A 17,186-nucleotide genomic window follows, 5' to 3' on the forward strand; every position below is an offset into this window, starting at 1 on the left:
AGAGGTACTTCCTCACTGGTCAATAGGTTAAAAACTAACAAACAAAAAAGACTCTCACTGTCATCGATTCGGTGCCAACTCATAGTGACCCTATAGGGCAGGGCAGAACTGTCCTTGTGAGTTTCCGAGAGTGCAACTCTTTACAGGAGTAGAAAGCCCTATGGAGCAGCAAACTAACAGAGAGGATGACCGGGCCAGATCCAAGCCGAGCTATGTTGACCCCCTCCCCATAAGAATGCGATACAGAAGACAGCACTGAAAATGTAGCCCAGGGAGAGTGGCCGGTCTGTCCAGACCACACGGGTCAAACTAAGGGGAAGAGAGAGAGAGAGAACCTCTTCATGGCCCACCAAGCCCTGGGGACAACATCCCTGCTCAGAACAGCCAATGTACTGAGAGGCCGGCCCCACCATGAGACACAATGTTCAAGTGCTACAGGGGACAGCACTTGAGACACTGTGAGGACAGTGTGCCCAGTCTGCCCCACACATGGGGGTGAAACACGAAGGGAGCCCAACTGGGCAGCAAAGAGAGCAAAGTAACAAAGTTCCCCAAAATCCTGAAAATAGGCTTCTGACTCGGGGGACAGGGCTTGGCACCTCATCAGACTCAATTGAAAAACATTCATAAGGGTCAGCAGACAGACCTGGAAATATTTATAGGCTTTTTGTTTGTTTTGCTTTCTCCTTCGTCTTCCTCCCCACCCCCCACCCCCCACCCCGCCCCCTTTCTCTCGATGTCTATCTATATAAAACAGGCAGGATAAGCAATCCCGAGGGGAAAGCAATGGGACTGGCCGTTCCGTGGGGGGGTGGGGGGGGGAGAAGTGGAAGAGGAGTGGAGAGACGACAAACTCAGTGACAAGGGAATAACAAGAGATCTAAAATTGGTGGCTAGGAGAGTGTAGAATGCCTGGTGGGGTTTGATCAAGTGTAATGTATCTGAGAGGAATTACTGTGAGCCGAATGAAGGGCAAGCATGATAGTGGGACATGAGGAAGGTGAAAGGAAATAGAGGAAAGAAATAGGAGGCAGCAGCTATTTATAGAGGCTTGTATGTATATATGCAAATATATTCATTTATAATGTTAGGGATATTGGTCAATGTACATTTATTTATATGTTAAGTATTAAGAGAGTAGACAGACTTTGGGCCTCGACTCAAGGACCCCCTAAACACAAGAACACTTTGTTCTAATAACCTGGCACTTTTTGATGCTCACCTTCCCGACACGATCGCTGAAGACAAAATGGGTGCATAAGCAAATGTGGTGAAGAAAGTGGATGGTGCCCAGCTGTCAGCAGATATAGCATCTGGGGTCTTAAAAGGCTTAAAGTTAAACAAGCGGCCATGTAGCAGAGAAGCAACAAAGCCTAGATGGAAGAAGCACACCAGCCTCTGTGATCATGAGGTGTCAATGGGATCAGGTATCAGGTATCAAAAGATTGAAAACAAACAATTATATCGATGTGAACAAGGTGGGTCAGAACAGACCCAAAGTTCATCTGTAGACAATTGGACATCCCCTCACAGAAGGGTCACAAGGAAGGGACAATTCAACCAGGGTGCAGTACAGCATGAATGGAACACACATTATTCCTCTAGTTCCTGAATGCTTCCTTGCCCCCTTCCCCCCCTCACCCCTCCCACTATTGACCCAGTTTTACCTTACAAATCTGGCTAGACCGGAGTACGTACATTGGTACAGATAAGAACTCCGGACACGTGGGATCCAGGACAGATAAACCCTCAGGAACAGTAATGGGAATAGCAATATCATGAGGGGAGGGGGAGAAGGGGAGGGGTGGGGAAAAGAGAAACCCATCACAAGGTTGGCTATATAACCTACCAACACCCACCCACCCCCACCCCGAGTGGGACAAATAATAGAAATGTGTGTGAAGTGAGACAACAGACGGTGTAAGATATGAAATAACAATTATAATATATAATTGATCAAGGATTCACAAGAGTAGGAGGATGGGGAAGGAGGGGGCAAAGAGGAGCTGATATCAAGGGCTCAAGTAGAAAGAAAATATTTTGGAAATGAGGATGGCAACATATGTACAAGTGTGCTTAATACAATTGAATTGTGGATTGTTAAAGGACCTGTAAGAGCCCCCCCCATGATTAATGATATTAATTAATAAAATGATTAATAATAAATTAATTAATCAAAGAAAAGAAATCCACATGTTTCTCCTGAAGCAGTGGGCAGTAACACCCAAAAGTTGCTCAAACTTTATTTTCTTCCACAGGTTGACCAAAGCTGTAGCTCATTATCTGACTTTCCTACTGGTACCTATCAAAGAGTTTTAAGGAGCTTTTGAATGGTCAATTCTCCAATAGCGTTTTTGAGTCTCTGGGTCTCTGTCTCTTCGGAAGGCACCCCCTTCTCTCTGGCCCTTTCTGTTTTGCCCAGATCAGCTACTCTAAGCTGTGGGCTCTGTGTGGGCGCTGCTGGAGAGTTGAGCGGCCTGTAAATCTTTACTTCTATTTATGCAGAACATGATTTACATCTGAGCCCAGGATGGTGGGAGTACATGCTTTGTTAATGACTTGGGCCATAGGCCCCAATTTGGCACTCCTCCACGAGCAAGGGGGGACCAAGGGAGCAAAGAAGGAAACACTCAAGTGGCAAGAAGCTTCCCCGAACACCACAGGTGCAATAGCTTGTCACTTGTCTGACCACCTCCACCTGACTCTCCCTCTCCCTCTCCCGTACTCATTCTGCTGCCCTCAAGAGGATGGGGCCGGGCAAAATGCTGAGCCCCAGGCAGGGGGCGTCAGCTTCGGGAGGGGGAGGTGGTGACGGTGGTCAATGGCCAGGTCTGGGTTCCCTCATTCACGCTTTGTGCTCTACCTCGTTGCTCGCTCTCCCTGCACCACTTCCTGCTCCCACCCCAGTTTGGACAACTGAGGACGTCAGCCATGGGCCCACCTGTGGCTGTCGGTGAGCGCTTTGAACTGTAGCTCCTCTGACAGTGCTCTTCCATACACTGCTTTGGCCCATCAGGCCATCAGTGGCGAGCTGAACTGCCCAACGTCTCTATGCCAGCCGTCAATCCTCACTCAGTTTGTTGCCATGCTCACTAAGGCCCGTGCTTTCCTACAGCCCGGGGGCAAGGCATCCTCATGTCGTGTTCAGAGGAGCCCATGATCTCTCCCAGCAGATGTGGGGTCAGGGCATTCCCACACAAATGCAGTGGGAGGTGAGACCTCCCCACATGGAGCTTCCTGGCCCGGGGATTCCCTTTACTGCTGTGTTTTCCATCTCCTGACTGCAGGGCCGATTGTCTGCGCCAAGACACGTTAACTTAAAATGTACCTAAGGCATTGCAGGAGGAAGAAGAGGCTGTCTACTCCGCAAAGAATGATCGCTCGCTAAGTGAGATGGCGACCAAGTCCACCTGGAAGAAGCCCACCACCATCAGTCACTCAAGGGTTGGAATCCACAGAATCTGAGGTGGAAGGAGGGATCCGGATCAGAGCCTGAATTGTGAGAATCCGGTGTGCAGAAGGCGATGGCTGACGGTGGGAGCCCAAGCGTCATTTGTGGAACTCCTTAGGAGATGAACCTCTTGAGAACTCCCCCTATCTAAAATCGAGGGAAGGAAAGGAGTGGTCGCTAAACAGAGTGCTTGGGGGAGAGGAGTAGCGAAGATCAAAGGCAGACATCTGACCTGAACAGTTAAAACTTTGTCAGTAGATCTCCCCTGTGATGTGGGCTGCACCTGAATCTAGTTTCATTTTTTTTCTTCAGTATTTTTGGTTTGTATTGTTTTGTTTGTTCATATTCAAGTGTATAACAGAGCTGTTGTGTCAATGGAGGTCACCCTCTTGAAGCTGTGTTATATGCCTTTGGTCTATGAAACCTAGGATCGAAAAATCTAGAGGGACAGCAAGAGGAACGAGGGGTTTGGAGGGAGGAAGATACAGTAGTGGAGGTGGGGGATGTAGAAAAAGAATGCTTGGAAACAGATTGTGGCAGCAATTGTACTTTCTACTTGATGTGATTAAAATATGGAATGATATATGTATTCAATTCCAGCTAATAATAATCATCACAATAGCGTTATCGTCTTGGAAACCCACAGGAGCAATTCTCCTCTGTGATGTAGAGAGAGTCACAACGGTTCAGAATTGACTGGATGGCAGTGAGTCTGGTTCTTTGGGCAGTGCTGTGACTGCAGAAGGGGACTGACATCTTCAGGGAGGCCACACAGCCTTTTGAAGAGTCCGACCTACTTACTAAGGACATGTCCTGGGTGACCTCCATGCCCTCCAGAGGGAGGGAGGCAGGGTTTTACGGCTCTGGAAGACTGGGGTAGCTCACTGTCAGGACTTGGACCTGCAAGGCCACCCCATCAGGTGTTACATAAGAATGACCAAGAGGCAGTTGTTCTAACAAAACAGGAGGATATCACATGCTTTAGAACCAGGACAGGTGTGTGTTTGGTTTGCCTCCTTTCACCACACTTCTTCAATCGGAATGCTAAATAAATAATCCAGCAAGCTGGATTTTTAAAATCATTTTATTGGGGGCTCATACAACTCTTATCACAATCCATACATACATCAATTGTATAAAGCACATTTGTACATTTGTTACCCTCATCATTCGCAAAACGTTTGCTCTCCACATAAGCCCCTGGTATCAGCTCCTCATTTCCCCCCCTCCCTCTCTGCTCCCCTCTCCCTCAGGAACCCTTGATGATTTATAAATTATTATTTTGCCATATCTTGCACTGTCCAATGTCTCCCTTAGGCCACTTTTCTGTTGTCCATCCCCCAGGGAGGAGGTTATATGTAGATCCTTATAATCGGTTCCCCCTTTCCAACCCACCCACCCTAAACCCTCCCAGTATCGCCACTCACACCACTGGTCCTAAAAGGATCATCTGCCCTGGATTCCCTGTTTCCAGTTCCTATCTGTACCAGTGTACATCCTCTGGTCCAGCCAGATTTGTAAGGTAGAATTGGGGTCATAAAAGTGGGTGGGGAGGAAGCATTTAGGAGCTAGAGGAGGAAGCTGGATTTTATGAAGAAGATCAGCAATGGAGGAAGACTCACTCACAGATGCAGAGAGCGAAAATACTTAATGAAGCAGATCAAAGAAGACAACCTTCTGCACAGCAGCACAAAGATTTTTTTTTTAAGTTCTCACAACCAACCCCGTAAACAACATTATGATAAACATAGAAAAGACTGATGTCGTCAAGAATTGCATTTCACTTGGATCCATAAAAGACTCCCATGGAAGCAGTAATCAAGAAGTTAAACAACATATTTCATTGAGCCAATCTGCAGCAAAACACTTTTTGACATTAAAAAAAAGCAATACGTGACTTTGAGGACTGAGATGTGTTTAACCTGAGCCATGGTATTTTCAGTCACCTCGTCTGCATGAAAACATTGGGAAATGTTTAAGGAAGGCGGCATCAGAATTGATGCACTTGAGTTATGGGGTCGGTGAGCCTAATGCAAAGTGCCTTGGACACTGAGAACGCTGTTATGCTAATGGTCCTTGGTTCTGAGTCCCCAGACCCAGTGACTCATTCCCTTAGCCGTTTCCTTCGGCTAAAGAAGTTTTCATAACTTTGCATCTGTGTACTCTACCACATTCATGGATATATTGGCAGCAAAGGAGAAATATCATTGGTCAAACTTATATAGATTTATGGGCATTCTCCCACTCTCCCTCCTAAAGTATTCAGCCTACAGATCTATCTTGTCTCAAGATTTTGGACATGCTAGCTGGATGGACAAATCCCTGGCCTCCAGTGAGCCATTTATCTTGGTCATATTTCCAAAGGAGGGCATCAAGCTGCAAGCTGATTGACAGGCTACACTCCTCTCATATCTTCTTATGGGTGCCATGTTGGCACAAAAAAACCTATCACCACAGTGTTATGGGCATTAGGTAGAAGCAAATCGCATGTCCACGACTGGAAATACAAAAGAAGAAAACATAGCTGTGAAACAGAGTTCACTATTTCAAAATACAACTGAGAAAGTTTTCCTGAGGACAAAATTATGAAAACTTCCTGGCCATAGCCAATCAACTTAAGGGATTGAGTCACTGGGTCCGGGGGTTCAGAGGCACAGTCTCCAGGAACATCAAGGTCAATTGGCAGAGCATAGTTCAGAAAGGTCATGTTCTGCATCCCGCTTTCGTGAGTAACAACGAGTGTCTTAAAAGGTACAACTATTGGCCTCTCTTCATGCCGAGCAAAGAAGAGTGAATTCCAGATGCATGGAAATAATTAATCCAAAGATCTAAAGGACTACATGAACCTCAACTTCCACAACCTTGTGGCCAAAAGAACTAGATGGTTCCTAATATTGCTGCTGAAAGGGATCAAAATAGGAGCTTCCGGACAGAGTGGGAGATAAATCAGAAAAATAAATTTTAAAATAATCATCATCAAAGAACAGGTTTACTGGTCTGACAGAGACGGTGTGGTAGTTACATAGCCTGGTGTCAATTTGAGGATTAAGAGTGTAGGGGTGAAGTCTAGCTTGTCAATAAGGATATAGTCAATGAGGCCTCTGTGTGGGAATGGCCTTCTGAGGATTCTGGGAACTCCTGTATTTCCTCCTTGGAGGCAGGAGACACTCTGTTTCTGCTCAGTCCCTGCGAGACATCCGCGTTGACAAGCCACATGGAGACAGGCTGATGGCAGCCAGTGCCCTGAACTGGAGGAACCACATAGAGACCCCTGCCAGCACTGAGATGCTTACAACGCCACTGGATTCACAAGACTTCCCACCCACTGATCTGTGATTGTCCTGCATTCGGCATCATTGCATGTGTTTCATGAGTCTGAAGAGGATTTTATAGTTTGGTATCGGACATATGGGCTTATATCAGACTTATGGACTTGATCTGGACTGGGCTGGGATGATTTCTCAATATTCAATTGCTCTTGTGTATAAAGCTCTTTCTTATACACATATGCGTGTTTATGAATTTGTTTCTCTAGTCTATCTGGACTAACAGAGATGGATAGAACTCTTGAGACTACTGTATAGGTTTTAGTCACCTTTTAATACTTTGGTTCAACTTTCAACCCAACAACAGACAAGGGTACAGGGTAAACAATAACACCTGGAAGGTACATGATTCCCAGAACAACCAACCCTAAGAGACCACAGGGCAACATTTGCCCAGGAATAAAGCTCAGAAAGCAGGAAGGGCTGGGAACGAAGGAGGAAGGGAAAAAGCAAGCACGGGGAAGAAGTGGGAAGATGCTGGTCCATTGTGGGGATTATAATCAATGACACACACCAAAATGTGCACGAATTGTTGAATGAAAAGTGAGTTTGCTCTATGACATTTCACCCAAATCACAATATTTTTTTAAGTAGACACACACAAATATCTATCAACCACTGATATATTCTCGTATATCCGTACAGTAGAATATTACTTACACATAAAACAATGAAATGCTGATGTATTCGTATATAACAATGTGAATGACTCTTGAAAACTTTAAGCCACATTAAAAAACCCAATCACAAACTAACACATGTTGAATGAGTCCGTATATCTGAAATGTCTCAAATAGGCAAATGAATAGAAACAGTAAATGGATTATTGGTTGCCTAATGCTGGGACCGGGCTTGGGAGAAATGAAGAATTTTTTGTCAATTGGTACAAGATTTGGGGGTGGGAGGTGTGGTGTCTTTTAAAATCCTTCAACACTGTATATACATACCGAAAGCAACTGAAATGTAAATTTTAAATTAGTTGATTGCTTAGAAAGTTACCATCAAGTAAAGCTCTTTTTAAAATGAGAAAGTGTGCCTCAAGTGAAAGAAATATTGAAATAACATCATAAGGACAAACTCCCATATATAACAGGGAAAATTGATCCAGGACGATCGTCACTGAAATGATGAATTATATTGTTATAAAGAACGATGCCTTGGGATAGCCAGCCAGGGATCAAACCAGACATTGGAAGTTCCAGAGGCCATCAGATTTGTAGGGATTGCCACCATGCCCACCTAGAAAGGGCACCTGAGAGGTATTCAAGACATTCAGGGACAAAGGTGTGAACCACAAATTTCAAACAGTCAATTATAAAAGATAACGGTTATCTACCCAAAGCACCCAACACTTAAGAATTCAGGATAATGTATGGATTGTGATAGGCGTTATATGAGCCCCTAATGAAATTATTTTTAAAAAAAGAATTCAGGATATTGTGGATATGAGTCCTCTTTTATTCTAACCCTTTAACCTTTGAAAATAATAGAAAATGTCATCCACAAAATAAAGACACTACAATGAAGCCTCAAAGACTCATTACCGAGCCAGAACAATTATCACCGCATATGTCAGATGTCATATTATTTTACCCACAAATAGTTCATTCCTGAGGAAACCTCTAGAACAGTAACATCCATCAGGTAAAAGACAGAAGAAATGATTTCTGCAAAAGGAATGACCGAGAGCTCTTAACTCCAGATCTAGGATAAAACAAGTGTGTGGGTGAGAAGGGTGGCGTGGAGTGTAAATGAAACTAGCCGCTCCCCCCCCCACACACACACACACAAACAAAGTAGGAGAAGAAGAGGGAGATGAAAATAGATAAATTTCGTCTTGTGAATTTGACAGGCGTCAAAGCTGAGCAATCGACTGGAAGGTGACCTGGCATAAGGGAGAGTCCAAAGATAAACATAAAGGAGGCTCATGCTGTTGAGGAAAATTGGGTCGTGAAGAGGTGGAAGTAGGGAGGGGAAGAAAGGGAAACCATGGAGAAAGATTTGTCTAAAGGAAAGACCACCACTCACAAATACACTTGTTAAGGGGTGTCCAAGTGTAATGTGGGAAACTGGGATTTGGAGAATGAGGGAATTTGTGGGAAATTGGGAAAGGAACCATTGATTGGGCACACTCGACCGATAGCCAACAGGCATGTGGCCACAGCCTTCTTCTCTGCCAGGCTGGGCTCAACCTGCTTCGTGAACCTCAGTAAATAAGGTCCGATCAAGTTATGGAGTCTCCTTGGGATTCGTTAGAAGATATGACAGCTGCGTCTCAGTCATGGGACAGAAGATAAGGCTGACCTGGCTCTGCCCTCGAGGACTTACCTTGTAAGGACAAAGGAGACAAACAAGCACAGTCCCCACACAGTGTCATGGGAGCTCCAGCCATACAGGTGGAGGAAGGTGGGGGAGGGATCATGTTAAGGAAGTGACATCTTGATAAACCCAAGGTCAAGAGAATGGACCGCCATTCAACGTGAGTCAAAAAGAGAGTCTGTCCAGTGTAAGCTATGACAAAATAATAATTTATAAATTATCAAGGGTACATGGGGGAGAGCGCGGGGAAGGAGGGGGAAAATGAGGAGCTGATACCAGGGGCTTAAGTGGAAAGCAAATGTTTTGAGAATGATGAGGGCAATGGATGTACAAATGTGCTTTACACAATTGATGTATGTATGGATTGTGATAAGAGTTGTATGAGCCCCTAATAAATTGATTAAAAAGAGAGAGAGAGAGAGTCTGTCATGGATTCCTTCATTGAAAACCACTTACTGTGGAGTAGATTCCAAATCACGGTGACCCCGTGTGTCACAGTAGAACTATGCCCCATAAGGTTTTCATTCTTTCTTTTTAAAATCATTTTATTGGGGGCTCTTACAGCTCTGATAACAACAATCCATACATCAATTGTATCAAGCACATGCATGCATATATTGCCATCATCATTTTCAAAGCATTTTCTTTCTACTTGAGCCCTTGGTATCAGCACCTCATTTTTTTTCCTTCCCTCACCCTCTCTCCTTCATGAACCCTTGATAATTTATAAATTATTATTATTTTCATGTCTTACACTGACCGATGTCTCCCTTCACCCACTTTTCTGTTGCCCATCCCCCTGGCAAGAGGCTATATGTTGATCATTGTGATCGGTTCCCCTTTTCTCCCTCCACCCTCCCCACCCTACCATCTATCTTCCCCTTACCCTCCTGGTATGGCTACTCTCATTATTGGTCCTGAAGGATTTATCTGTCCTGGATTCCCTGTTTCCGGCTCTTATCTATTTCAGTGTACATGCTCTGGTCTAGCCGGATTTGTAAGGTAGAATTGAGGTCATGATAGGTTGGGGGGCGGGGGGGGTAGTCCAGGTGAATAGAGACCAACTGTTGTGCCTTGGATGGCCACCTGCAAGCTTTGAAGATGCCAGGTACTACATAATAAACTAGGAGACAGACCAGAAGCATGAAGCACATTATTAAGCCAATTAATTAGGATGTCCCAGGAAACCCTAATCCTAAGTTTGCAAACCAAGCAAACAACTACAATGATATGTTCGAATGGACATAAGCTGGCTCAGCAACTACCCCTGTTTGGTTTTGGTAAATATACCCATCACACAACTGTTACCAACTTGATTTTTTTATAGATACATCTTAGTTATCTAGTGGTGCTTTAAGAAGACACCATAAACAGATGGCGCTAACAAGGCAACATTTGTTCTCTTAGAAGGAATGGGCCTCACTGTGATCAGGTTGATTCAATTTCTAGCAACCCTACAGGACAGCGTAGAACTGCCTGCGTGGGTCTCTGAGATTGTAAGTCTTTACTGGAATAGAAAGCTTCCTCTTTCTCTGGCAGATTGATGTGGGTTTTGAATTACTGACCATGTAGTTAGCAGCCCAGTGTGTGACCCACTAGTCACCAGGGCTCCCTGCGTGTCCAGTCTACTAAGCAGAATACTTGGCACCTGAGTGATTTCCGGTAAATATTTTAGGTTGTTTCCCATCTCTTGCTATCAGAAACATGTAGCATGCCGTTCAACACCCGTATCTTCCTGTGCACATCTGAAGATTAAAGTCCTGGAAAAATATTGCACCGACTCACGCTACATGCTTTTGAGCTTGGGCTTCAATTTGATAAGTTCAAAGGTTGTCGGGACTCAAACCAAGATATAAGGTCCAGAACTAGCCGGACTCTGGCAAATCTTCCAGAACCAGGACATTCAATGTCTCTCGGCTGTTCGAAAACGCGTGGCAATTCTAAGAGAGACCACTAACTAAAACCCAAACACCTACGAAATTCTGCTTCCAGCAAGAGAGAGGGTGTCATATCTTTATAAACAATTCCCTCCTTTAAAATCAAATATATATGTGCATATTAAATATCACTTCAACATGTTTAGTTTCATATCAATTTGCCTACTGGGAAAGAGTGAAGTTCAGACATTCTGGCCCACGGCTCCCATTAGCAAGGATTAGGCCTAACTCCATTCTCTGAGCTACAACACGGCTTCAGCAATCAGGAACGAGTCCAGACCTGGGTTGTAAATGACTGACCAGCAGAATCTTTGTCGGAAGCCTCTTTCAGAAAATGAAGCAGCTCAAGTGATCTGAGCCTCCCTAACTAAACTCAATCCAGTCAGTGAGTTATCTTTCCTGGTTCCTGCAAGGATATTTCAAGGAAAACCTGGAAGAACAGGTAAGCTAAAATGTGGTCCTTTGAGACGTCATTAAAGTACAATGGCTTCTGACAGCTGCAGAATGTACCTGGGAAAATAGCCTTTTAGGAAGCATAGCACAGACACTAGCACTTCTTTAAGAGCTCCTTGTTGTCATGGGAAAACTTAGAAAGATCATCCGAATAAGCCTAGGAGCCTATCAAACCTGCCAGTCAGTGCAGTGCAGAGGAGGTACGAACTCATTCTTTCCAATGAAAATGATTTTGCCTAATATCCCCTCCCAAATAACAATACAACTAGGACCCAGTGTATACATCTCACAGCTTTTATTGCAATCCAGGATGTGTAGTGTCAGGGGCCGGTGTGCTCACTGTCCCAATTTGCCCAGCCCCTCCACGGCGTGCGTGACGGCATTTGCAACTGTGCTGGTCACCGCCTCAGTGGCTTCCTTCACCACTCTGTCCCCTGTGTCGTGGGCTTTCTTCAAGGCATCTGCAATCGCTATCAAAAGGAAAGAGGGCGATGTGCAGGTGAGCCGAACACATTTCAAGCCAAGTCTCAACTTGAGTACCTGTGGCTATGGCTGCCTTCTCAAAGCACCCCCTGGAGGAGACTAGGGGAATAGCAACTGAGCTCTCAAAGCACCCACTGGAGGAGGATTAGGGGAATGGCAACTGAGCTCTCGAAGCACCCCCTGGAGGAGACTAGAGGAATAACAACTGAGCTCTTGGCCCAGTGAAATCAAATTTGGGTATTTCCCATATCCCTAAGGACATGCAATTCTTCAATTATGAGTGAGAGGGGGTATCCTCTGGTTGATATGTTGACTCTTTATACTTACTTTTCTTGTAAAGGATCTGCTTGTCTCTTTTGATCATTTTAACATTGCATTGTTGGATTTTCATTTACCCTACCCCCTGGCATCGAGTCTACTCTGACTTCTAGCAACCCTGTAGAATAAAATAAAAATGCTCTTTGGGTTTCCCGGGCTGGAAATCATTACGGAGCAAAAACCACATCTTTCTCTCTAATGTGTGGCTGGTGGTTTCAAACTGCAGCCTGACGACAAATCCACTAGAGCACCAGGCCCCCTTCTATTTCCATTTAGCCATTTATAAATGCAAGCATTAGCCCTTTGCATGAATTTGTAGCATTTTTTTTTCTTTTTTGCATTTGGTTTTCCTTTTGGCTTGGTTTATATCACTTTCTTTAATATGGAATAAAATTAAGTTTTACAGGTAAATTTGCCTACTAACTCTTGTTTGGGGGGGGGTGTCACAGTTTTAAAAGGATGCCCCCTCTCCAAATCAACACAAAGATTGCTATTTTATCTTCTTACAGTAACACCACGTGTTTGTATACAAATTCTCGATCCTTCTGGAATCTATTTTGCTGTACAGAATGAGGTATCTGTACACCTTTTCTATAGTTCTAACATCGGCATATATAAATAAATGGGCAGGAAAAAAGTCAGTCCAAAAGTATTGCTACCGTATCACGGACACCTTTATGAAACAAAAATATCAGAGTGAGAAATTGTTCTTTCTCGACATATTGTCCATCAAGATCTATGTATTTTGGAAGTGGTTTTTCTTCTCTCTGACCCTTCCCCCAATGACATCTACCCTCTTGGATTCACACCACAGCAACACGATAGTTTGTCCTCCTTGAGGATGTTTTTAAAAATCTTCTTTGAGTTTTAAGACCAAAAGTTTAAGAACAAAAAGTACGATCAGGGCTGCAGGTGGATAGGGTAAGTTTTCCTGATGCTATATATATATATCCTGGTTGTTTCAGTTTTTAATTTTCATAAAACTTCAAAATGAGGCCCCATGATTTTACAGTGTCCTTAAAAAAAAAAATCTATCAAGATGACCTCTTAAGCCTCCCCAAGTCCAGTCACTATAACCTTCTGAGCTGACCTCTCTGCCTTAAACTGAACTTGCCCAGCAGATTCCCTGAGGAGTCACGGTTTTGATAGGATTTCTGTTGGCAGGTCTGCCAACAAGCCAGACACAGTGATGGTGCAGAGAGAGCTGGTGGGCACCATCTGCCAAGGGCAGAGACAGGATCACACACAGTGTGTTGGGGGGATATCTGGGGGATACAAACTGCAGACTGAATAGCACTACTTTTGGACTGGCCCTCCTATGTTTTCATCTACAATGACATTTATAAAAATGTATACGTTTCTATATTACATATTTTGTTGCAACAGGTTGCCACATAGTCTTTTGTCAGATTCCACAAAGAGGATTATCTAGAGGGAATTGTACAGGCCAGTGTGGTCAGGGGCCTTAGATCAACATAGATAATTGTATACCAACTGGAAATACCAGGTCAGGGTTTGAACTTGTTGGACAAAGAATGAGTTACCCCCAGCATTTAACTCCTCTCCCTCCCTCCCTAGCTCCTTGGCTCAGATCTCAGAGATACCTTTCTCTCCAACCTCCTTGGCGTGTCCTACCACTTCCTTCACCACATCCTCCACAGCATGAACTGCAAAGAGAAAGGAAGTCCCGAGTGAGAACACAGTGCCAGGCAAACCTCCTCACAGCTGGGCCAGGTGATCCTGGACACCCAGCAGGCAGACAGTAGGAGGAGGGTGGTCCCAGCTAGCCCCTTCCTGGCTTCTTGGAGACACTGCAGGGCGGAGAGAGTCAGAGAGCTGCAGTGGAAGCCTCTTGCCCCCAGCCTAGCATGTCCTGGAAAGTCATCAGGCAGGGTCTTCATGGAGCCAGGGGCCAGGATCCAAGGTTGGCTTCCCTGGACAGTCAGGATATCCTGGCTGTCCTATCCTGGCAGGACCAATAGAGGCCGCAGCAGCGGCAGCTAAACCGAGTGCCCTAAAGCAATTCCTCTCCTAAGAGCAACCTCCCTGCGCACCTGAGAGGGCTCAGCGTTTGGGTGGCGGTGAGCTAGAAAGGAACCATTTGGAGTCAGAAGATCTGGGCTCCCTCCTCTCTAAGATGGGAGAAATGCCCACCTCGGGGGTGAGCGAAAGATGGAATCTGGTGGCCCACCCCAGCTGCAGTGCCACCAACTGAAATACAGACGTGTTTGCAGAAGCACAGACAGGATTAAACTCTATCAAAACAGATTTCTTGGGATTTGAGAAAACTGCAAATATCCTTGGTATAAACTCTGGAGTCTGACTCTGGCAACTGTTCATTGGAGAAGTCTTTAAAGCCTTAAAATGATGGTAAAAATAAAAATCCACCTTCCACTTTCTTCAGAGGACATTCAGAGGAGGCTGCTTTGACGTGGAGGTCAGGACCTTGGAGGCCTGCTGCGCCCCCAGCAGCCTCTCCTGGGCCCTCCCTTGACCTCAGAGTCCCCCCCAACCACAGGACTCTGGGGCAGGCCAAGCCAAGCCCCATGCTCGGCCTTCCTCTCCCTGAAGGCCCCACCTCCATTGACAGCAGGAGGACTACTGGTCAGGCTCCAAATGGGCAAAGGGGGCCCCAAACCACTCTACCTGTTGTCAGGCCAGCTTTAGGGGAGCCAGTGTGTGTGTGCTCCCACCTGGGCTGAGGAGACCCTCCCAGTGGAAGAAACCACAGTGGCCTTACCAACTTCCTCCGTGGCCTTCTCCGTGCGGTGGGCCAGGCCCTCGGCAGCCAGCTTCCCCAGGCCTCCCAGCATAGTGAAGCAGCAGGCGGCAGTCACGCTAAATGCTGAGCCTGACTCGAGGCAGCCTTTTATAGATGCCTCCATACCTCCTCATCAGGCTTTGGGGCCTAGCGAGTAGGAGGCTGGGTGGGGTGAGTCAGTGTGGGCAGCTACAGGGGGAAGGATTGGGTGGGGCAGCTCCACAATGGGCACCTGGCAAAGCCCGTCCGGCATCAGGAGACCTCCCCCAGCCCCACTCTGTGGGTCCCATCAGGCATGAGGAAGGAAAAGGATTTTCTAGACGTTCAGGAGGGAGGGGGTGTCTTGAAGAGACATCCCACTGCTGAGGCAGGCACCTATGAGGCCTTTGGGAAACAGCATCCCTGCCAGCCCCTATTAGGAAGAGCCCTTAAAGCTTTTTGAATTAAGCCAACAACAACAAAACCAAATTCACTGCCACCAACTGGATGCCGCCTCACAGGGACTCTGCAGGACTGGGGTGGAATTGCTCCTGTGAGTTTCAGAGGCTGTGACTCTGTCCCATAGTAGTACGCCCTGTCTTTCTCCCAAGGAGCGGCTGGTGGTTTCGAACTGCTGACCTGGTAGTTAGCAGCCTAATGCGTAACCATCATACCACCAGGACTCTGAAAGCTTTAAAGTGGTGCCAAAAAGCACACATCCATCTTCCAGTTTCTTGAGAGGGTATTCAAACAGGCTGCCTGGACCTGGATTCTCCCAGCCCGGGGCTCCGGGGTCACCCGTGTACACAGAGACAGGCCGAGGACATCCAGCCTGCTGTACTGAGGGCCCCAGTGAGGTCTGGTCAGGGTTTGGAGGGTCTCCAGTGCAGGGACCAAGGTAAGTCGTGGGTCAAGACCACTGTGCAGTGGGAGCTTGCTGCCCTCCCCGTTCCTTGGGACCAGAGTCGAATCCCAGCCTCCACTGTGGGGGTGGGGACCTAGGTTTGGCCCAAGGCCAGGTTTGGTCACGCTAACAATCAGTAATGTGGCCAGCCCGGACTTGCTGGTCAGCTGCCTCTCCTTCATGGGAGCACGGGGCATCATGTGAGGGGACTCCGGTCTCCCCTGCCCTTTGGGACCCAGCCTCTGGGGAAGCTCCACAAGGCCAGCAGGGTCCTGACCCCAGGGGACCTTGGGGGAGCAGACAGAGGGCCCTGCCACCACTCTGGCCACCACGAGAATTCCCCAGAAAGCCCTCTGCCGGCCCCTGACACATCCCATGCTAGGCTGCCTCCCAAGTGACTCAGGATGAAAGGAGATGCCTCGCTTGGTGCCGCACGCTCACTCCCTCAGTCACTAAGCCTCAGGTTCCTCGTCTATAAAATGGGGCAGCCACACCTTGCTGGCCGTGGCACTGACAGTGGGGTGATGCACATAAGCTCGTGGTTCTCAGCATCACGATAAACGTGTTCTCTCCACCCCGTCACTGAATGTGCTAGGTGGGGGCCCCTTGGCAGTGAGCCCTCACCAGCCAGGTGGGCCCTAGAGCCGCTTGGCAGAGGACTGCTTCTCTAGTTGGTGGAGCCCAATTAGTCTTTATCTGACCATGGTGCTGGGAGGCCCTGGGCTGTGACTGACTTTGCTGGCTGCGGTGGGAGGGCAGAAGTTGCTTTGGGTGGCAGGCACCACAGGTCACAGGTGCACAGGTGCACATGTGTGCTGTATCTAGATGGATCCAATCTGCAGTGATTCCCAGGTGCCTTCTTTAAGAGAATAGATACAAATTAAATATACGTGTATGACTCTGTGGACCCCCCTTCCAAAGCTGTGGATGAGGGGTGGTGGTGGTGTGGGAAGTGGCCTGAGGGACCCACAGGGATATTTCTGATCTCTGAGCTTGTGTGTATCCCTCCCCCCCCACACACACATGGCATTAGGCAGGCCCGGCAGAGTGGGGGGAACCTGGCACACACAGGTAGGAAGTGGCCTGAGGAACCCACAGGGATACCTCTGATCCTATCAAAGCCCCACCCTCACTTCCTCTGAGCTTGTGTGTATCCCCCGCTCACCACCACCAAGAGTCCTCTTATGCCCCTTCCCCTGTCAGAAAGGCAGTGTCTCCCACCTTACCCCACACCCATTCTTCCCACCAGCGTCTC

The 17,186-nt window shown here is 46.8% G+C and overlaps 1 protein-coding gene across 1 annotated transcript; it reads right to left on the bottom strand.

Annotated features, from left to right (window-relative positions):
- Positions 1–11,766: 11,766 nt before the first annotated feature.
- Positions 11,767–15,138, bottom strand: LOC101653171 (protein FAM25C). Its single transcript, XM_004709198.2, has 3 exons — positions 15,028–15,138; positions 13,892–13,954; positions 11,767–11,956 (listed from the first exon to the last, which is right to left on the bottom strand). The coding sequence occupies exons 1-3, from the start codon at positions 15,098–15,100 to the stop codon at positions 11,823–11,825; spliced, it is 270 nt and encodes an 89-aa protein (XP_004709255.1). The 5' UTR covers positions 15,101–15,138; the 3' UTR covers positions 11,767–11,822.
- Between the last annotated feature and the right edge of the window lie 2,048 nt (positions 15,139–17,186).

Source organism: Echinops telfairi, unplaced genomic scaffold (genome assembly GCF_000313985.2).
Source record: "Echinops telfairi isolate 266 unplaced genomic scaffold, ASM31398v2 ScPeMD7_2010;HRSCAF=2546, whole genome shotgun sequence".
NCBI classification, from domain to species: domain Eukaryota; kingdom Metazoa; phylum Chordata; class Mammalia; order Afrosoricida; family Tenrecidae; genus Echinops; species Echinops telfairi.